This window comes from Triticum dicoccoides, chromosome 1B, assembly GCF_002162155.2.
Source record: "Triticum dicoccoides isolate Atlit2015 ecotype Zavitan chromosome 1B, WEW_v2.0, whole genome shotgun sequence".
Lineage (NCBI taxonomy): Eukaryota > Viridiplantae > Streptophyta > Magnoliopsida > Poales > Poaceae > Triticum > Triticum dicoccoides.
Genome location: NC_041381.1, coordinates 238545754 through 238568993, shown reverse-complemented (window position 1 = coordinate 238568993; position 23240 = coordinate 238545754). Strand labels below are relative to the sequence as shown.

At 48.0% G+C, this 23240-nt stretch overlaps 1 protein-coding gene across 2 annotated transcripts in view; it reads left to right on the top strand.

The window, feature by feature from the left end:
- The first annotated feature begins 3624 nt into the window (after positions 1-3624).
- The window catches only part of LOC119329907, a 30812-nt gene continuing 11196 nt past the window's right edge, over positions 3625-23240 (top strand). The window contains exons 1-2 of one of the 2 annotated variants that reach the window (XM_037603019.1): positions 3625-3866; positions 3995-4026. In XM_037603019.1, the coding sequence (XP_037458916.1) occupies positions 3771-3866; positions 3995-4026 (128 nt within the window). In that variant the 5' untranslated portion in view covers positions 3625-3770. The remainder of the gene's footprint in view (positions 3867-3994; positions 4027-23240) is intronic. The other variant, XM_037603010.1, reaches the window with a different exon arrangement.

The following is a 23240-nucleotide window of genomic DNA, read 5'->3' as shown; positions in this document are numbered from 1 at the left end:
GACACCTGTAGAGCTCCTTTATAATCACCCAGTTACGTTGTGACGTTTGGTAGCACACAAAGTGTTCCTCCGGTAAACGGGGGTTGCATAATCTCATAGTCATAGGAACATGTATAAGTCATGAAGAAAGCAATAGCAACATACTAAACAATCAAGTGCTAAGCTAACGGAATGGGTCAAGTCAATCACATCATTCTTCTAATGATGTGATCCTGTTAATCAAATGACAACTCATGTCTATGACTAGGAAACACAACCATCTTTGATCAACAAGCTAGTCAAGTAGAGGCATACTAGTGACACTATGTTTGTCTATGTATTCACATGTATTATGTTTCCGGTTAATACAATTCTAGCATGAATAATAAACATTTATCATGAAATAGGAAAATAAATAATAACTTTATTATTGCTTCTAGGGCATATTTCCTTCAGCCACATCTCTAGTCACACATCCGGGCGGATCACGTTCGCCGGGGGAAGGGGAGGATGTTTTGTGTAGATGCAGTCGCCGTCGGCGAGGGCGAAAACCCACTATCGACGTGTCCCGATCAGGGGTCCCCACCATTCTCTCACAAAGCCGGCGCGGTTTGCCTTTGTCCCTTGCTCACTGCCGTGACGTGGGCAGATGCTGCCTCCCACCGCCCTCCTAGCTACATCCCAACATCCCTCAGGTACAACTTCCTTTACAGACGACTTGCACCACTGCCCCAGCTGCCCACATTGCTCCATGTGGATATTTCTCTACTTCTTTACCCCGCACGTACCTTTACTAGCTTCAACTATTATTGTGATGAGTTTATGTCTCATCAACTAGTGCCTTTAGTCTTATTCTAGTCATACTTCTTCAATTTATTTGCCACAGGGATGCTCAGTTCGATTTTAGTGAAACTGCACAAAATGATCCGATAGTCAAAGGGTTGCAAACTTCATTCCTTTGGAAGGTTCAACCTCATCAGCAAATTAAAGCCTATTAGGATTTAGGGTTCAAGGCCTAGGGACTACATGGATCATTTTTCTTTAGTTGTCTCTGTTTCAAAATAAGTGTCTCAACTTTAGTACAATTTTGTAATAAAGTTAGAAAAGTTGGCATAAAGTTGGGACACTTATTTTGGAATGGAGGAAGTACATATTGACTATGATCTGTGAATCATTGAGATGCAATAGCATGCATGTTAGTCTTCTGCTGAGAAATTACACTACTGTGTACTAAAGAGTTATGTGTCGCACGATGTCCAAAAAATATGATGATAGTGTGAGGTGGGCCATCTAATCACTGAGTTGTCGTGTTTTCGCTGCTTTCGCACTCCTCCGCTGTAAGAGTGGAGAAAATTATAGTTTTATCACAGAATAGAAGAATGAAAAAGAGTGGAGACGTTCTACCTCCTTTCTCCGGAACGTGGAGCATCCGGTGCACGTGTCATGCACCAAAGTAAAGTGTACAGTGCAACTGAGACTCGGTACGGTCGTACCACCTCAGTAATAATGACCAATGAGCCCTCAAATCACATAGACACGACAGTAAGTTGGACGGACGAAGCAACCATCATTCTTCGTTTGATATGAGGGCTATAGTACGAGTACAAGTATCTACCACGAGATTGTTGTGTAGGATTCTAACGATCTAAGTTGTAATGATATATTGAGTAGCTTGGCCTCAGTTTATATAATGCACCGGAGGCCTAGGATAACAGGAGCCCTCTACGTCAAGTCTTGTGAAACTTTCCATGTATATGTCATGGGCTTCACGAAGAAGCACAGTAGTCAACCACCATGGGGGTCCTTGACCCCACCCACCTGATCAGAAGACGATGTGGTGAGTATCCCTCGTCTAGGACACTATCACCCGGTTTACACGCTTTGCCGGAGGTGGTACTGGATGACATACCGCCACGAAAGCGTCCTCTTTCCTTTGTTTGCGGTGGTGGGCTATGCGTATCACTGGGTTACCTTGTAGGCGGCCACCACCGATGAGTCCCCCGACTCTGGCATGACGAGAACCGGCTCGACCAGCTTCATTATAGTGATGGACTATGAGACAGGCGGGAACTTGGGGTGGGGCGATGGCGATTGAGCCGAAGAGGATGGGAAATGGCAGACTTTAGTGTGGATAAGGGCATGTACAATGGTGCTATCTTAGGAGTGCCACGTAGGATAGATAATGAGGTGGAGGAGAGAGAACTCATAAGAAAAGGCTTGTCTTCTCTTATTTAAGAGAAGACAAGAGGTGATCTCTTAGCACAATATGTCTCACCATATTTTTAGGAATTGCTAGTTATTGAAGATAAGGTTAAGAGATGACCCATTGTAAACAATTTTTTTTTTGTCATCTCTAAATCACATGCAAGACTTAAGATAAGACTATCTTATCAACCATTGTACATGCCCTAAGTGGCTAAGATGTCCAAATATGTGGGTTCCCTCGGTTTTGGCTTGGTCCGCGGTGGATGTCCGGACCGGTGGACAGATGTTTGATGCAGGAAGTTGGATTTACAAGAAGTGTGTACGAGTGTTTTGATGCACGAGCCACTTGCAAGACACGGCCATCTAGGCCAACTCTACCGCACGACCCTAAATCTATACATATTTTGTCCGGATTTTGCCCGTATACGGTAGAAATAGAGAGAACAAACGCCGGACAGAGGCCGGACAAACTCGTTGCACCGAATGTTGCTACCCCATTTTCACCCCATTTCACCAGCTGTCCGTCCTCGTCATTTCTTCGAACATGTAGTAGGCATAGCAAACTTGACGCCGTGGCGGCCGCTCCTACTCATGCATGCCCTCGCGTCCGCGGCAAGTCCTCGGCGCGCCCTCGACTCCTCCTCCGACAGCCTGCGCTGGAGCCGCTCACGGCTACCGCCCCGCTGTTGACCTCGCCCTTGCCGGGTCCGTGTCGTGTCCGGCTTCGTGTGCGCCTGGCCGCCGGGTCGCCGCGCCCGACTCGCCGCCTTCGCGACCCGCACCAGCCGGGTCACCGCTGCTGCCTCCGGAGCGCAAGGCTCGCCGTCCTCTGCGTCGGGTTCTCCATACGCCGGCCCTGCCGTGCCCGCCTCGCCTCTGCCGGGTCCACGCGCGCCGACTGCGCCGCTTGGCCTCCAGCAGTCGCCCGCCGGCTCCCACGCCTCCGCTGGCGCCCCATTTGGCCCGGCCTCGCAGCTCCCGCCCACGGCTCTCCATCACCGCGCCGTCCAGATACGCCCTCGCCATCTCTTGCTGCGACGCGCCGTCCCTGCGTCCGACTCGCTCCTGGTCTGGCGGAAGTGGGGCTGCATGCTCGGCGCCGCTGCGCGCAGGGAGTGGGAGGCGGAGCTGGCCGCCAGAGCGCCCGCCGCTCCGTGCTCTCGTGCCGGCAGCGCCATGCGTCGTGGTGGTGGGTGCGCGTGGTGGGCCAGGTACAGAAAAGGAGAGAGTGACAGGTGGGGTCGAGGGCGGACACAGACGGACGACGAGGACACGAAGACGTCCGCTTTCTGGCCCCAAACCGAGAGCAACTTTAGCTTGAAAATGAGGCAAAAGCGGATACAGACCAAACGAACCGTCCGTATGTTTCCATGCGTTGGGTTGTTCGGTTTGTTTATTTTACTCCAAACGGATACAAACGGACGATTTGGGGGTCTGGAGTTGGCCTTATTTCAGATCCGGGTCTTCAGCTATTCGGCAGCTCCCCATTAATCGACGCTCCACAGCAATAACGCGGCAGAAGAAAGATCCAGCAGAAGGCAACAACAGCCAAAGATTGAAGGAGAGGGGATCCGGCTTCCGGCGAAATGGCTGCGCCGACGCCACCTCCGCCGTCGCTGGAGCCGGAGATCGGCCCCGACGGCCTCGCCCGAGACTCCCCCGTCCTGGCCTACACTGAGAAGGTCCGCGGCTTTAAAATCTTCCTTCTCTTCCCTAACGCGTTCTTGTTTTCGTTAGTACGTACTACATTTAATGCCCCGTTTCCACCTGGTTTCGTGACTTTGGGTTGTGCGTTTGAACTTTGATGAAGGTCATTGCGGAGGAGCAGCTGCAACTGAAGAAGTGAGCCACCTCCCTCTTCACCTCTTGCAATATCTTGTTTGTTCTGTATTATTCTTTTGTCTGCATTCGTTTTTTACGTGAATCTACAAATTTTCCAGTATGTAATTTTCGAACATAGAGGTAGGATTTCATATATGTATCGTATGTGTGAGCATGCGGCTGTAGGAACTGAATTGGATTCTGCAAGACAACTATGCACCTTCGCCAATCATGTTGCCCATGTGTGATTTGTCATGCTAGTGAGAGACAGACCGTATCAAATCATTCATTATGAACTGCAGGAAGGTGATACTGGATTGTGCGGGTGTTCATGTTTATGAACAACACTTCACTGTCTGCTGAAGCATGGCAAATAAATTTACTGCTCCTGAGTACGTCCCTTGTGTTTTCGATGTAGGTATAGGTTCAAGTAACCTGGCTAGTACTCCCTCCTTTTTTAAATATAAGCCCTTTTAGAGATTCCAACACTGACTACATATGGAGCAAAATGAATGAATCTACACTCTAAAATATGTCTATATACACTCAAAAAGCCTTATATTTAGAAACGGAGTGAGTACAAACTACTTTGCCGTTTTCCATATAAGAATGATCTCACTTCATTGACAAACAGTGAGGGTCCTTCATGCTCTTTAACTACTTTATTGTGAAGTCCAGCAATATTTCTACTTTTATCAAGAGTAATGCAAGTTTGAACTGATATTTCTGGTGATGTTTTATCTTTACATTAATCCGGATGAGTGCTGAAATATATTGTCCAATCTTCTCCATCTGTTCGGTCTTTTTAGATGAACTGGTTGGTGCATGCTATTCAAATGGTACTTTCAAAACCTGGACAGTATGCTTGTCAGGCAGCGGCCGCGCTCTCTCGCTCTCTGAACTCTCTCGCTCTCTGAACTCAAGGAGACGAGTGATTTGCGCAGCGCACAACTAATACTGCTTTTCTGTTTTCTCTTCCTCTTATTCTGCTCTTCCTAACAGACCCGGCCGATGCGCACGCCACTGCCCCGTCCAAGCTGAACGTGCCATCCCAAGTTCGCGGAGTGGGCGTGCTCACCGCGGCCATCATCTACACCTAGTCACGCTCGGTGCGCACAGATCGCGCGCTCGGCGTCTTATGCATGCAAGAAGCAAAACCCGGTCCGGGGAAGCCGGTCCAGCTACGAGATGGGTCAGGGTTTAACTAACAAATGCCTCCCTAAACCCTGAACCCCTACTAAATTAAAACGACACAAATTTCTTCTCGAAGCTCCTGGAACTTGGCGCGGCCAAGCGCCTTCGTCAGAATGTCAGCGAGCTGCCCGTTGGTGCCGATGAACTCGACCTCGACGCGCCCATCTTGAACGCACTCGCGCGAGAAGTGAAATCTTGTGTCGATGTGTTTGCTGCGGTCGTGAAAGACGGGGTTCTTGCTGAGGGAGATCGCTGCTTTGTTGTCAATCTTCAGCTTGACTTGCTCGACTTCTGCGTTCTTCATGTCGCCAAGCAGCCGAGCGAGCCATACGCCCTGGCATGCCGCCGTTGCGGCAGTGATGTATTCTGCTTCGCTGGTGGACAAGGCCACCACTCTCTGCTTGTGTGATTGCCAACTGATCAGGCTCCGGCCAAGGAAGAAAAGGACGCCGGTCGTGCTCTTGCGAGTGTCGACGTCGCCCGCCATGTCGCTATCGCTGAAGCCAACCAGTGTTGCCCCGGTGGCCCCCCGGCATAGAAACAGCCGTAGTGCTGCGTCCCGGCAAGATACCTGATGATTTGCTTGATGGCGGCGAGATGCTCTGTCGCCGGGGCCTCCATGAAGCGGCTCACATAGCCAACGGAGTAGGCTATGTCGGGGCGCGTGTGCACCAAGTAGCGCAGTGCATCAACGACGCTTCAATACGCCGTCCCGTCTGTAGCCAACGCGGAGCTCACCCTACTAAGCTTGAAACACGGCTCCATGGGGGTGTGGGTTGGATTGCACCCCACCAAGCCGGCCTTCTCGATGATCTTGCCGGCGTACGCCGCCTGGTTGAGGGAGATGCCGTTTGCCGTCTGCTTCACCTCGATGCCAGAAGCTCAGCAAGCCCAAATCGCTCATGCAAAACTGCTTCTGCATCTCCTCCTTGAACTTGCTGATCTTGGCGTCCTCGTTCCCTGTGATGATCAGGTCGTCCACATACACGCCGACGAGCAGACGTGCAGCTCCGTTACCGCGTTCGTAGACAGCGTGCTCTGATGGGCTCCTGGTGAAGCCAAGCCCAAGAAGGCAGCGGTCGAGCTTGGCGTTCCATGCCCGCGGAGCTTGCCGCAACCCGTACAACGCTTTGTCCAGACGGAGCACCTTGTGCTCTTCCCCGTCGACGGCGTAGCCTGGTGGCTGCGTCACGTACACCTCCTCCTTGAGATCGCCATTGAGGAAGGCGCTCTTCACGTCCATGTGGTGGACGCGCCAGCCCTCGTGTGCGGCAAGAGCGACCAGCAGGCACACAGACTCGAGGCGCACCACGGGAGCGAACACCTCCTCAAAGTCGACGCCCTACTTCTGGACGAACCCTGATGTAGGGCGGAACCCTAGGGTGACGATCTTTCACGTTTGGAGTGGATCCTACGGGGAATCACGAAGAACACGCGGAAGCACAAAGGGGAAACACGGGGAAAACGAGAGAGAATCACTAAACCGACAAGGAATCGATCACACAAGTGCTAGATCACCGAGAACAAAGAGTAACACATGATCCACAATCAACAAAGGTAAGGATACAAAGGAACCGTTCTTCTCCGTGAGGAGGTCTTGATGGTCTTCCCTAGAAAGGGGTCTTGAATCCGCTTGGGGGATCTTCTCCGAAGAGGTCGTGAACTCCGAGGAGAAGTAACCAAGTGGATGAGCAAGGCTCTCACACAAATATGAGCTAAACCAATGCTAACCCTAGCTAGGAGGTGGGAGAGGCCTATTTATAGTCTTAGTGCAAAAGGGGGCGAAGTGAAGGGGTACATGGGCTTCGGCCCGAAACTGTGCGCAGACAGGTAGAGGACGTCCGCTGGGGACCGGTCGTCCGGTGGCTCATGGGGGTCCGGACGTCCGGTGTCGTCGGACGTCCGCTAGATGCGTTCTGTGAAGGAGGCGCCGGTCGTCCGGTATCTTCATACTTCCGTTAATATCCATTCTGTTGGGGGGGGGGGTGCCGGACGTCCGGTGACTTCGGTCGTCCGCTCGCTGGAGAGTGTGGCCGGTCGTCCGGTCTGGGCCTGACGTCCGCTCGCTGGGGCCTGCGTTGGCTGGGACTTGGCAGCTGGGCTTCAGGCGTCGGACGTCCGGTCCCGACCGGTCGTCCGGTGGCTGGAGTTTTCTCCGGTAGATCTTCTTCTTGACCTTCGCGGTTGGTAGCCTTGCCTTCTTGTCCGATGGATGTAGATGTACCATGGCTTTCCTCCAGGTACCTGATCACACACAGAGTGTCCATATGAGGTAGTAGCCAAGTCTCGTGAGTAGAGAGAGGAAGTTCGGAGAGGAGCGAGTTCACCTTATCTTCGATAGCCTTTGCTCTAGCTCTTGTCATGGGTCCAAGTGGTGTTGAGGGAGATGTAGACGCGTCCATGGGGATGAGCGAGGGATGCTCTGCATCATCTCCCCCCCCCCCTTGGGAAAGATCCGACCTCGGATCAAAATCTTCATCACCATGGAAAGGCGAGAGGTCTTGGACGTTGAAGATGTCACTCACGTTGTACTTGTCTCGTGGGAGGTCAATCTTGTAGGCGTTGTCGTTGTAGCGTGCTAGCACCTTGAAGGGTCCATCGGCTCGAGGGAGAAGTTTGGACTTGCGTTTGTTGGGGAAGCGGTCCTTGCGAAGGTGTAGCCACACGAGATCACCTATGTTGAAGATCATGGGTTGCTTGTTGACGTTGAGCTTGGTCGCTAGTCGATGTACTTGGCGCTCGATGATGTTCCTTGTATCTTCATGCATCTTTTTGATGTAGCTTGCTCGTGCACTCGCATCCATGTTGGTGCGCTCTTGTAGAGGAAGAGGTAGAATGTCCAATGGGGACAACGGGTTGAAGCCGTAGACGACCTCGAAGGGGGACGTGTCGGTAGTCGAATGTCTTGCACGGTTGTAGGCGTACTCGGCGATGGGTAGACACGCCTCCCACTCCTTGATGTTCTTCTTGATCAACACGCGAAGTAGAGTGGATAGTGTCCGGTTCGTCACCTCCGTTTGGCCGTCGGTTTGAGGATGGTATGCGGATGAGAACAAGAGCTTGATTCCGAGCTTGGTGCATAGGGTCTTCCAAAAGTAACTCAAGAACTTGACGTCGCGGTCGGAGACGATTGTCTTTGGTACTCCATGGAGACGCAAGATTTCCCTACAAAAGAGATTTGCAACATGTGAAGCATCGTCTATCTTGTTGCAAGGGATGAAATGTGCCATCTTAGAAAATCGGTCCACAACAACAAACACGGAATCCTTTCCATTTTGAGTTCTAGGCAAACCAAGTACAAAGTCCATGCTAATGTCTTCCCAAGGTTGATAAGGAATAGGAAGAGGCATGTAAAGACCATGAGATTGAGGTTTAGACTTAGCTTTGCGACATGTAGAGCATCGGGTGGTGAAGTGTGAGACGTCTCGAAACATCTTGGGCCAAAAGTAGTTCTTGGAGAGCGTGACGAATGTCTTATCTCGTCCAAAGTGTCCCATGAGTCCGCCTCCATGAGCCTCTTGCAAAAGTAGCAAACGAAGGGACGACTCGGGAATGCAAAGTTTGTTAGCTTTCATAAGATAAGCATCCTTGATATAATATTGTTCCCAAGAAGTATGCGTCAAACACTTAGCATAAGGAATAGCAAAAGATGGATCATTAGCATACAAGTCTTTGATGTGCTCAAAACCAATAACATTCAACTCAAGTTTAGTGACAAGCGTGCATATGCGTGAAAGCGCATCCGCAACTACATTTTCCTTACCCTTAATGTACTTGATCACATAGGGAAAAGATTCAGTAAATTCACTTCATTTGGCATGACGCTTGTTCAACTTAGTTTGACCTTTTAAGTACTTAAGCGTTTCATGATCGCTATGTATGATAAACTCATGAGGTCTAAGATAATGTTCCCAAACATGTAGTACACGCACTAAAGCATACAATTCTTTGTCATATATGGGATAGTTAAGTTGAGCACCGGAGAGTTTTTCACTAAAATATGCAATTGCTCGTTTTTCTTGCATCAAAACTCCGCCAATTCCGGTACCACTTGCATCGCAATGAACCTCAAAAGTTTTGTCAAAGTTAGGCAAAGTAAGAATCGGAGCATGAGTAAGCAAAGACTTGAGCTCATCAAAAGCGGTGGATTGCAAAGATCCCCAAACAAAAGGAGCATTCTTCTTACTCAAAGCATGCAAAGGAGCGGCAATTGTGCTAAAATCTTTCACAAAGCGACGATAAAAACCTGCTAGACCAAGAAAACTACGCACTTGTTGCAAATTGGTGGGTTGGGGCCAAGTTTTAATTGCTTCAATTTTAGATTCATCAACATGGACACCCTTGGAAGAGACAACAAAACCCAAGAAAACCACTTTGTCAACACCAAATGTGCACTTTTTCATGTTTGCATAAAGACTTTCCTTGCGAAGGGTTTGCAAAACAGCCCTAACATGATTAAGATGCTCTTTCATGGTTTTGCTAAACACAAGAATATCATCGAAGTAAACCACAACAAAGACTCCAATATAAGGGCGAAGCACATAATGCATGAGACGCACGAAAGTACCGGGAGCCTCCGATAAACCCATAGGCATAACTAACCACTCATATAAGCCAAATTTGGTTTTGAAAGCAGTTTTTCATTCATCACCCTCTTGTATGCAGATTTGATAATAGCCACTTTTAAGATCAATTTTCAAGAAAAAGTTGGCTCCACTAAGTTCGTCAAGCATATCATCCAAGCGAGGAATGGGATGCCTATAGCGAACAGTGATAGCATTTATAGGTCTACAATCGGAACACAAGCGGAAACTTCCATCGGGCTTAGGCACAAGTATAACGGAAACGGCACAAGGGCTTAAGCTTTCACGTACATGACCGTTGTCGATTAGTTGTTGTACTTGCCGTTGAATCTCCTTGGTTTCTTCGGGATTGACACGATATGGAGCTTTGTTTGGAAGTGGCGCTCCGGGGATGAGGTCAATTCGATGCTCAATGCCTCGTAGAGGAGGTAGACCCAGAGGTAGCTCATCGGGGAAAACATCTTGGAATTCCTGCAAAAGAGATTGAAACACTAAAGGTAGCTCGTGAGGGGTGTTAGTTTTAGGTTCCCCATCCTTGCACACAAGGACAAAGTGCATCACACTCGATGGGTTCTCACACACTTCCCTCATCTCACTTTTTGTGGCAAATAGTATGAGGTTTTTCTCTCTAGGCGAAGAGGCGCTCAAGTTTGGCTTGTGGCTCTCACTCACTTTTTGATGGATCTCTTTTTCACTCTTCTCTCTATGGTGGGTGACTTGCTTGTCGGCTATCACTTGACTAGGAGACATAGGTCGTAGCACATATTCCTTCCCTTTCATCTTGAAACTATAGTGATTGGTACGCCCGTTGTGGAAGACACCACGGTCAAATTGCCATGGTCGACCAAGAAGGAGGTGGCAAACGGTCATTGGGACCACATCACACTCCAAAGTGTCCTCATATGCACCAATTTTGAAGGAGACTTGGACCGTATGCTCAACTCGTATAGTGCCGGAGTCACTTAGCCATTGAACCTTGTAGGGGTGCGGATGCTTCCTCTTGACCAATTGAAGCTTGGAGCATAGTTCTTCACTTGCCAAGTTGTGGCAACTACCTCCGTCGATGATGACCTTGACGGACCTTCCATTGATGCCGGCCTTTATGTGGAAGATGTGGCATTGTTGGTCTTCTTCTTGTTGATGTTGAAGAGTCAAGACCTTGGAGACAACAAGAGCGGGGCTCGTATCTTCATCACAAAAGACTTGGTCATCTTCATCTTCATTCACTCGCCTATGCATGGCCACTTGCTCAATAGCTTCATTTCATCTTCACTCATTGAGTTGTAGGTGCCATCATCGTTGAGGATCATGGTGCGCTTGTTTGTGCATTCATAGGACTTGTGGCCTCGGCCGCTGCAAGTGAAACACTTGAAGGAGCTTGTCTTGACGGTCTCATCGGTCGGAGTAGATGGCGAAGCACGCGGCTTGAAGTTGCTTGTAGTAGGAGGAAGACGACTTGAACTTGACGAATGTTTCTTGTAACTTGACTTGTCGTCGTTGCTTGGAGAAGGCTTGGTTGATGTCGAAGTTGGAGTAGTTGTTGAAGCTTGGTGATTGGAGAAGCTGTAGGTCTTGGATGAGTACTTGGCGTACTTGAAGTCATCTTACACTTGACGTTCCGCCTTTGTAGCTTGATGCACGAGCTCAATGAGGTTGGAGTAGGGTTGGAAGTCGGCGACCTTCTTGATGGGATGATTGAGTCCATTCAAGAATCGTGCCATTGTTTGCTCATCATCTTCCGTGACATTGGCTCGAATCATGGCTATCTCCATTTCCTTGTAGTATTCTTCAACACTCTTTGTTCCTTGCTTGAGGAGTTGTAGCTTATTGAAGAGATCACGGTTGTAGTAGGTTGGTACAAAACGTGCTCGCATGACATCCTTCATTTGAGCCAAGTGGTGATTGGAGGTTCACCGCTTGCTTGACGGCGCTCAAGGACTTGTTCCCACCATATGAGCACATAGTCTTGGAACTCAAGTGATGCCATAGCGATCTTCTTCTCTTCCTCATAGTTGTGCAAACGAAAGATTTTGTCGACCTTCAATGCCCATGAGAGGTATTCTTCGGGATCATTGCTTCCATTGAACTTGGGCATTGTGAATTTGAGTTTGCCATAGCGTTGCTCTTCATTGTGTTGTTGGCGATGGTGATGATGACGCCCTTGACGTGGAGGGTAATCATCCTCATGTTGCTCTTGGCGTGGAGGAAGTCCATGATCAACTTGCTCTTGTTGACCTTGAGGTTGAGGTGGAGCTTGACGAGCTTGTGGAGGAGCTTGCGGGACTTGACGTTGCACGCGCGGTTGATGATAGTTCCTCTCTTGAATTTCTTCTCGAAGGGCTTCCTCTTGATTGCGCCGTTCGCGATTGCGGTTGGCGATAGCTCGACTTGATTCTTGAAGGGCACGTTGCGCCTCAAGAGCTTGCGCTTCACGTAGTTGTTGTTGAAGACGTTGAGCCTCGGCGTCTTGTTGCTCTTGGTGTAGACACGCTCGTTCTTCTTCTTCTTGGCGACGAAGACGTTGTCGTTCTTGAGCTTGGGCAAAAGCGACTTGATTTGATTGAGGACGAGTGACTTGCTCATCGGCTTGCTCTTGTGAATGCTTGGCGTGTAGCGGGTTGCGAGATGCATGACGGTCTTGACGCGCGGCTCGTCGAAGAGTGTTTGATGACGGTGTACTTGAGCCGGAGAAGGAGTCGTCGGAGTGTCGACTTGAGTGGCTCCGTCTTGAGTATGACGATGTAGAAGGAGGCCGGTTGACCAACAAGGCGCGGATCTCGTCCATTCTTGCATTGTTCTCTTGCTTGTGCGCGTCGAGCTTGTTGTCGAAGTAGTCTCGTGTACGTTGCTCGGAGAGTCGCAAGTCGGTGGCGAGGTTGTCGATGCGGTCGTTCATTGCTTGTTGCTCTTGATGTAACGCTCGTTGTGCACCAAAGAGGTGGCTCTTGGTGACGTATGATTACATGTCGTCGTCTTGCTCGATGAAGAGTGGGTTGGTAGAAGTACTTGGCCTATCCATCATTCCAAGCAAAATGTGAGTGGTAGAAGGAGAAGAACTTATACCAATGTACCTTTGACCGATGTTGATGATGAATCAAGTTCACTCAAATGCGGACAATGAAATAGCACTATTGGTACCAATTCTTGTCGGTTCTCACACCTACACAAGTAAAAGCTTATGACGGAGCTTGGTTAGGATGGTGGCATAAAATTTGATGCAATAGTAAGTGAGCTTCAATAATGTTGGAAATGATTCACAAATTTGCAAATGCAACAAGTAGACCAAGCAAATAGTGGAACACGGGAACACACACGCAAATAGATAGATGGGATTGTGCAAACCAAAAGTGAGCCAAAATGTGAAACCCACGAAAATGCTCTTGTTGCACAATACTAGAGAGACGCTAGCACGATTGCACAATAGGCGGATACGGAACTTGTGCACAACCTACTAGGTAAAAATGCAACAATCTCTATCCCAAGTATGCTATATGTATGGTATTTCGGTGCTATGATCCAAGATGATCTTATATGACAATCTTAATGTAGTATGATGCTATGGTTCTTGCTCATAAGCTCTTTGCTTATCTTTCCTCTTTGCTTAAAAGCTTAGGTGGCTCTTTCACTTTTGAGCTCTTTTCTCATGCAAAACTTCACGAACCAAGATAGCAATTGTGTATGCGATGACAACTTTGTGACACACAAGTTGATGCCAAGATATGCACCACGATGGTATGGTATATATGATATGGAGTATGATCACTAATGTGCACAAGTCACGTTGCTGGAAATACTCAATGGCTAGTCTCGATGGGTAAGCTACACAAAAGTAAGGCCATGCGGGGTATCAATGCAATTGCAAGGTATGACAAAGATGTCGTCGAAGTTACCGTCCTTGGCGATGATGAGACCCTTGCGAAGATGAGCCGTGGTGATGATGAAGTCGAACCGTACCTAAATAGCCGAAACACAATAGGACACGGGAGCCACAACTCAAAATTTCAAGGACCAAAATGTGTCAAAATCATTATAAGAGGTATTGGGGAGGATGGTGGTTATGTGGGTTTGGAAGATGTGGTGGAAGGTGGGGGTGTGGTGGTGACCGAACTGAAAAATTTAGTTTCGTCAGAGTTTCACGGACATCCGGTTTTACGGTCGTCCGGTCGTCGGACGTCCGGTAGGGTCCGGTCGTCCGGTGCCTGGGCGAAATTCAGACACGGGATGAACTATGCGTTTTCGGGTTGGATGGAGATGGTGAGGTCGAAATTGAGCGGATTGGTGGATGGAAAAGGGTGGGGAGGGTAGGGAAAGCTAGATCCACACGTAGCAACTCAAATCCATGAACCAAATCCAACAAAATCTCAACTCACCAACAAATCACAAAACAATTTTGGGGCTATTTTTGGTGGGGATTTTCGGAATTAGGACGAAAAAACAAAATCAAGCTAGAAAACGAGGGGTAGGGGCTCCAAAAACGTGATCAACGTGGCTCATGATACCAAGATGATGTAGGGCGGAACCCTAAGATGACGATCTTTCACGTTTGGAGTGGATCCTACGGGAAATCACGAAGAATACACGGAAGCACAAAGGGGAAACACGGGGAAAACGAGAGAGAATCACTAGACCGACAAGGAATCGATCACACGAGTGCTAGATCACCGAGAACAAAGAGTAACACATGATCCACAATCAACAAAGGTAAGGATACAAAGGAACCGTCACTAGTGCAGAACCGGGCAATAGCACCGGTTCGTAAGGCCCTTTAGTGTCGGTTCCATAACCGGCACTAAAGTGTGGGCACTAAAGGCCCCCCTTTAGTACCGGTTCAGCACGAACCGGTGCTAAAGGGAAACCACGTTGCACGAGCCAGCTCCAGGGGCCTGGAGTCCTTTAGTACCGGTTGGTAAGACCAACCGGTACTATAAGATTTGGGGGGTTTTAGTTTTATGATTTCTTTTTCATTTAATTTTGTGTTTCCATTTTAATTCTTTTTCGTTTGCTGGTATTTTACGATACTACACATTGTACACGTTATGCATATATATATATATATAGAATTTCTAGTAGAACCAATCATGCATATATATCATCAATGTCTCACAAACCATCATATTAATTAATTCACACATACACACATGTATAGCTATATACAATTTCTCCTACGTATGCATGTTGCCTTCGGAGCCAGTGGCATTATAGCCTAATTGGTGCCTTCGTAGCACGATGACAATTGGAAGTGGTTTCATTGGGGCGGTAGCGGGTAATAATATTCTCCCTTCGGATTTATGACCTGGTCGAGCAAAAATCCCGCTATTTCCTCTTGAAGTGCTTCTACGCGCTCCGTTTCTAGGAGCTTCGCCCGCACCTCTCTGAACTGTTAAGAAGGAGATCAATATGCATGTGTATTAGTTGTGTGACTAGATATCGATAATGGTGTAAAAATTGTGAATAGTGTTTTGACAAGCGTACCCATTCCTGTCTTTGAGATCTGCTCCTTTCGGACGCCATCATGCGAATGTTCTCGCAAACGCAGAATGCACACAGATCAGTCCCCTGCGCCTGCTTCAGGGCCTTTACGAGAATGGAATTTGATCAGATAATAATTAATCAAGCATGATAATTAAAGAGATGGCAGCTAGCTAGCTAGCTAGCTAGTACTTAATTACTTACCTTGGGTCTTCCCCATTTAAGCTTTTCTTTCCATTCGCCGTCCGTAACCCTGATGAACCTTGCCCAAGCCCTGCCCGCCGAAAAAGAAAATGAATAAAGGGGTTATTAAATGGTTCATATCATGAAATGGCGAACTAAATAGGCCGAGATATATAGTTAATAATGATTGAAATTACCTGTTGACTATCCCAAACAAGATGTTATAGTCAGTTTTTTCTTTGAGTAGTGAGTCCAGTATTTCAACCGTTCCGGCGTCAACTTTAATGATACACAAGACCCAGTGATATCTGCATGCACACACGTTTGCATGTCTTAATTAAGCGGGCATATGTAAGCAAAAGCATGTAGCTAGTTAGTAGGCAAAAACAGAGAATTTGTAGTACAAGACAGTGTGACTCACTGGAAGTTGTAAGGAAGTAGTATATCTTCATTGTATTTGAGGCGCTTCAAGAACTCTAGCATGCTGTCCTCTACGGCCTTTTGATGATGTTCATCTATTTTCCATGTGTATTCATTAACGGTGTTTGGGTCAATGAACCCAATGCCATAGCGTCCACCTTTTCTCATTTCATACATCTTCATCCTGCATATAATATCACAGAAAAAAAATAGTGAGGATAATTACAGGTAATGATAAGGATCACTACAGCTAGCTTGAGACTTAAATTACAGAAAGAAATCACTTACAGACAATAGCAACTGACGATAGATTTGTTGAGTGCGTCTTGATTGTATAACTGAAACAGTTCAGAATACTTAACGGACACAGCTTTCTCATGGTAGTAATGATCCTCCTTGACATTCACCATGAGGGACAATCGATCGGAAATCTTGGTAATGTTCATGTACCATTGATGCAATTCATACATTCTCGTTGGGAGGTTCTTGACCTTGTCTGGCTCGACCAAAGGTTGGCCCCGGACATATTTCCGTTTTATTTCATCCTCTCTAAGCACAGGCATGGGCTCGATCTCGAGGAGTTGTCCAACAGTGATTTTGAGAACTTCAGCCTGCATTATATGCTCCTCCGTTATTACCACATTGCCCATCTCAGGAACGTAAACTGTTTGCCCACAATAATATTGGGCGCGCGTACTGTCACGTGTTGTTGGCACAACAAGCGAGGGGATCGATTGCGCTGCCTGTTCTCCCAGCTGGGGAATGGTTTTCCCGCATTTTTTGACAGCTGCTTCTTGTTTGCTCGATCCCGAGCTCGCCTCCTTACATACACGTGCTCGATTTAACTTCCTGATGTGGCGCTCATAGTCTGTGTCAACAGGCTCGGGAGCTGGTGGTTGAGCCATACGAATGAAGTGGTCAATTGTTTCTTCAGGCACTTTCTCCCTTGGCGGCGGTGGCGGTTTCGGTGCAAAATGGGCTTCCACCTCGGACTTTGATATGGCTGCGATTTCCTTCTCGGACCTGTCATAAGCCCTCTGCGGAAGAGGCGTGAGGCTTGGACCATATTTATGTTGCTTGCCTCCGCCTGTACTTCCTGTACTACCTCGACTCGTACCGCTACGCACTATAGCTGCGGGGTGTCTCTTCTGTGATTGCTGAGGCGGCGGAGACGGCTGACGGGGCTGAGTTGGACAAGGAGGAGTGGCCGCCTGAAGCTGTGCCGGACTTGGAGGAGGAGTGGCCTGAGGTTGTGCCGGACTTGGAGGAGGAGTGGATGTCTGACGCTGTGGCGGACTTGGAGGAGGAGTGGCCTGACACTTTGCCGGACTTGGAGGATGAGTGGCCTGACACTTTGCCGGACTTGGTGGACTTGCAGGAGCGGGAGACTGCTGACTCGGTGGCGGACTTCGACGAGGAGTCGGCTGACGCGGTGTCGATGGCCTTCGAATGATGATGCAATCCTTTTTCCATAGGATGATACGATGTTTGGCGTCTCCGAGAAATCGCTCGTCGTCACCTCCAGGATAGTCAAGCTCTAGCTCCGAATATGGGTCCACCACCTCATCAACCAAGACACGAGCATAGCCCACTGGAATCGGGTTGCAATGGAAGGTTGCCTCGGGGGGATTTGTAAAAGCAACGGCGTCCGCCACCTTCATGGATATGTTCTTCATTTTAACGTGTAGCTCGCAGCTAGTGTTCTCCGTGATGTCATCCACGGGGTATCTACCCAGCATTGCGTCGTCCGGGGTGGAACTCACGCTGCTTCTCGGCATGGATGGGGCGGTGCTATCCAATGCTGGATCATTCGCTAGCTGCTGCAGCTGCTGAGACCCCCTTTGCTGGGTAAGTGAGTCGATCTGCTCCTGCTGCCGCTGGAATTTGACTACCAATTCCGCTTGACTTGCTTCTAGGCCTTGAAGGCGTTCATAGTCCCGCTTCCTCTGCTCCTCCTCCATCTTCCTCTTCTTCTCCTCTGCAATCTTCTTTCTCGCACGGGTTTTGTAGTCGGTGTTCCAGTCTGAGAACCCCTCATACCACGGAATAGCGCCCTTGCCTCGTGTTCTTTCCGGGTGTTCAGGATTTCCCAGGGCACGCGTAAGCTCGTCGTTCTCTCTGTTGGGCTGGAACACCCCCGATCGTGCCTCTTCTATTGCAACAAGTATCGCATCGTCGGCTCCCTTCAGACTTGCCCTCGTCGAAACATTGTCTGTCTTCGGGTCCAACTCCCCCCCATGCGCATAGAACCAAGTCCTGACCCTGGGGGGGCAACTCTTAGTAACCGGAGTGGCACCTGCATCCTCCATCTCTTTCTTAGACTTATCCCACTTAGGCATTGCCACCGCATAGCCATCTGGCCCCAGCTTATGGAACTTATCCTTTTTTGGCATTCTTCTTGTTTATTCTCGACCGTTCCTTAGCTAATTCCGAATCCTTGAATTTCACGAAATCGTCCCAATGAGCACGTTGGTTCTCTAGTGTTCCCTCGAATACTGGAGTCTTCCTTCCTCCCTCGACGTACTTGTCCCATTCACGATTCTTGTGGTTTTTGAATGCAACCGCCATCTTCCTAAGAGCAGCGTCCTTGACTTTCTGCACATCTGCTTCTGTGAAATGATCTGGTAGGGTGAATTGTTCCATGAGAGTATCCCAAAGCAGATCTTTTTGATTCTTGTCAACAAAAGTAACATCTGGACGTGGAGCAGCGTCCTCTTTGTCTTTTTGTCTTTTGTCTTTTGTTGGCTCTCTCCATTCTTGAAGGGAGATCGGGAGTTGGTCCTTCACAAGAACTCCGCATTGACGAACGAACTTGTCCGCAATCTTCTTAGGCGCTAATGGTTCGCCACTAGGTCTGATTGCCTCGATATTGTACTTTACGCCCTCCTTCAACTTTTTGTTCGGGCCTTGTTTCGTCCTTTTGCCTGAAGATTTGCTCGATCCGGATGGCTGAAAGAACAAAGATCGATTCGTTAATATATCTTCAAGTCATTTAAAACATGTGATGATCACCAGATACCTGCTTATATAAATATATATACCTCGCCGGTCTTTGTTGTTTCAGGATCAACATGTTCTTCGTCATCGTCATAATCGTAGTTCATGACTTCATTAATTCGGTCGTCGCGATCGAATATCATATCACCCTCTCCGGTGTTGTTTAGAAATTCGGAGCCGTCATAATCTTCTTCATTCTGATCATCATTTGGCCCGCGTATCATATCGAACATGGTCTGTTCTCCCTCTCTGTCGGTATTGTCTGCCATAGCTTTTATTTAACTAATTCAAAAGAAATATAAAACAATTTAGTATTCAAATTACATCGTCTCGAATAATAGATATAATCTCGAATACTTCGTCTAGAATAATAGATATAATCTCGAATACATCGTCTCGAATAATATATAATATTGAATAGTACATCACTGGCTAGCTAATTAAAGATCGAATACTACAAAAGAATCTAGGACACTCGCGGTTCCTGCGGCGCGGGCGGTGGACACCCAAAGAGAAGGAACCCTCACAGGATCATAGCTGAAGTGAGATCCCCGAAGATACTGCCAGGTATTGGAGAACCTGCCGCCCTCTAACGCAACCATGTAGCGATGGACGTGCTCGTCCTCCTCCCTGACACGACGACGTACCACCTCCGGCGGGGCCGGGTCCCTCCGCACCGAAACTGGCCCACGCGAACGCCACCAAACGAGATCAGGGTCGACGACGGGACCCGGGGCCGGGTTCCTCATCAAGCGGCGCGCCCCTCCAGGCAGCACCTCTCAGTGCCAGCCCGGCGGAGCCCAGTCCCGGACATGGGTCGGCTGGACGTCGTCGCGGACGGGTCGACGGCGAGGATGCGGGCCGGGCATCGTCGAGAACAAATACTAGCTATATGCCCGCAAAAAGTAACAATTTTTTAATGATTGGATTTTGATAACTAAAATTTCTAACATTTCTATATAACACTAATTATGCTAATCTAAATAATCTAAATAACACTAAAATTTCTAACATTTCTATATAACACTAATTATACTAATCTAAATAATCTAAATAACACTAAAATTTCTAACATTTCTAACATTTCTATATAACACTAATTTCTAACATTTCTATATAACACTAATTTCTAACTGATTAAACACTAATTATATCCATCTAACATGCATTCATACATATATAATAGTGAAAAAATAATAATCTAAATAATCTAAACTAATTAAACATACAAAATACGTGTGTGTACTAATTAAACACTAATTATCTAAACTAATTAAACATACAAAATAATAATCTAAATAATCTAAACTAATTAAATACTAATTATCTAAATTAATTAAACATGCTTGTGTGTGTGTGTGTACGGGCTCGGGGAGGGCTCACAGCGGGCGACGGCGACGGCGGGGACGGCGCGACGGGGACGGGCCCGGGGCGGCGACGGAGACGAGGACGGCGACGGGGACGGGGGCGGCGACGGGGACGGGGGCGGCGAGGGAGACGATCGAGGGCGGCGGCGACGGCGACGGAGACGGAAACAGAGGAACGAACAGAGAGGGAAACTGAAATTTTCGTAGTCGTTGTATATATAGAAGGCACCTTTAGTACCGGTTGGAACCACCAACCGGTACTAAAGGCCTGTTTTGGCCAGGCCAAGCGGCGGGAAACGACCCCCTTTAGTACCGAGTGGTGGCACAAACCGGTACTAAAGGCCCCCCTTTAGTACCGGTTTGTGCCACGATCCGGTACTAAAGGGGGTGCGCTGGCGCAGGTGCGGTGCGGCAAGTTTAGTCCCACCTCGCTAGCCGAGGGGCGACCGCACTGGTTTATAAACCCCCATGCGGTCACTCTCTCGAGCTCCTCTCCAAAGCAGGCTTACTGGGCCTACGTGTTCTTTGCAGCCCTGTGGGCCCACTTGGCCTTTGCGGGCCTGCATCCTGGCCCAACGACAGGTTGGGTTTCTAGTCGTATGCAGGCCGCTCTGGCCTAGTAGGCGGGCTTATTTTTATTTTATTTTTTTGCTTTATTTATTTTTGTGTTTTTTTTTGTGTATTTAGAGTTTCTTTGTGAATATTTTTGTTTTAGGTACAAAAAATTACAAACTTTCTGTTAGTGCCCGTAGTTTTCAAATTTGAATAGTTTAAATTTTGAATTATTTGAAATTAGTGTGAATGTATTACCATTTATCTCGTACCCTTTGGAAGTCATTATATTCGAAGATGGTAACTGGGACAGCAAGTACAAGTCATCTTCAATAGAGGTGTCATGCATGGTACGTGTCTGCAACCAGCTGGCGAAACTCCTGGTTTGTTCACGTGTAATCCAGTCATCAGACCGCTCCGAGTGTTTGGAGCGTAGAAAATTCTTGTGTTCATCCATATACGGAGCCACCAAGGCGGAATTCTGTAGAACTGTGTAGTATGCTTCAGTGAGAGAATGTCCGTCCATACATATTATTTGTTCCCCTCCTAGCGTGCCTTTTCCATCCACTCTGCCCTTATGCCGCGATTCAGGAACACCAATCGGCTTAAGGTCAGGAATAAAGTCAATATAAAACTCAATGACCTCCTCATTTTGATGGCCCTTGGAGATGCTTCCTTCTGGCCTAGCACGGTTATGAACATATTTTTTTAAGACTCCCATGAACCTCTCAAAGGGGAACATATTGTGTAGAAATACAGGACCCAAAACGTTAATCTCTTGGCACAGGTGAACTAGGACGTGTGTCATGATGTTGAAGAAGGATGGTGGGAACACCAACTCGAAACTGACAAGACATTGCACCAAATCATTCTGTAACCTTGGTATGATTTCTGGATCGATTACCTTCTGAGAGATTGCATTGAGAAATGCACATAGCTTCACAATGGCTAATCGAACGTTTTCCGGTAGAAGCCCCCTCAATGCAACCGGAAGCAGTTGCGTCATAATCACGTGGCAGTCATGAGACTTTAGGTTCTGAAACTTTTTCTCTGCCATGTTTATTATTCCCTTTATATTCGACGAGAAGCCAGACGGTACCTTAATACTGAGCAGACATTCAAAGAAGATTTCCTTCTCTTCTTTGATAAGAGCGTAGCTTGCATGACCCTGATGTATGCCGTCTTCTCCGTGCATACATTGCTGGTCCTCCCGTGCCTCAGGTGTATCTTTTGTCTTCCCATACACGTCCAAGAAGCCAAGCAGGGTCACGCAAAGATTCTTCGTCACGTGCATCACGTCGATTGCGGAGCGGATCTCTAGGTCTTTCCAATATGACAGGTCCCAAAATATAGATTTCTTCTTCCACATGGGTGCGCGTCCGTCAACGTCCTTTGGAACAGATTGTCCGCCAGGAACCTTTCAAAATATCACCTTCAAATCCTTGACCATATCATGTACATCAGCACCAGTACGGTGGCGAGGCTTCGTCCGGTGATCCGCCTCACCTTTGAAATGCTTGCCTTTCTTTCTTACGGGATGCCTGCTCGGAAAAAATCGACGATGTCCTAGGTACACATTCTTCTTACAACTATTCAAATATATACTGTCGGTATCATCCAAACAGTGCGTGCATCCGTGGTATCCCTTGTTTGTCTGTCCTGAAAGGTTACGGAGAGCAGGCCAATCATTGATGGTCACGAACAGCAATGCCTTTAGGTCAAATTCTTCCTGTTTGTGCTCATCCCATGCACGTACACCTGTTCCATTCCACAGTTGTAAGAGTTCTTCAACTAATGGCCTTAGATACACATCAATGTCGTTGCCGGGTTGTTTAGGGCCTTGGATGAGCACTGGCATCATAATGAACTTCCGCTTCATGCACAACCAAGAAGGAAGGTTATACAAACATAGAGTCACAGGCCAGGTGCTATGGTTGCTGCTCTGCTCCCCAAAAGGATTAATGCCATCTGCACTTAGACCAAACCATACGCTCCTTGCGTCATCTGCAAACTCCTTCCCGTACTTTCTTTCGATTTTTCTCCACTGCGACCCGTCAGCGGGTACTCTCAACTTTCCGTCTTTCTTACGGTCTTCTCTGTGCCATCGCATCGCCTTGGCATGCTCTTTGTTTTGGAACAAACGTTTCAACCGTGGTATTATAGGAGAATACCACATCACCTTGGCAGGAATCTTCTTCCTGGGGCGCTCGCCCTCGACATCACCATGCTCATCGCGGCTGATCTTATAGCGCAATGCACCACATACCGGGCAAGCGTTCAAATCCTCGTACTCACCGCGGTAGAGGATGCAATCATTAGGGCATGCATGTATCTTCTGCACCTCTAACCCTAGAGGGCAGACAGCCTTCTTTGCTTCGTACGTACTCTCGGGCAATTCGTTGTCCTTTGGAAGCATATCCTTTATCATTACCAGCAACTTTCTAAATCCCTTGTCAGATACATCATTCTC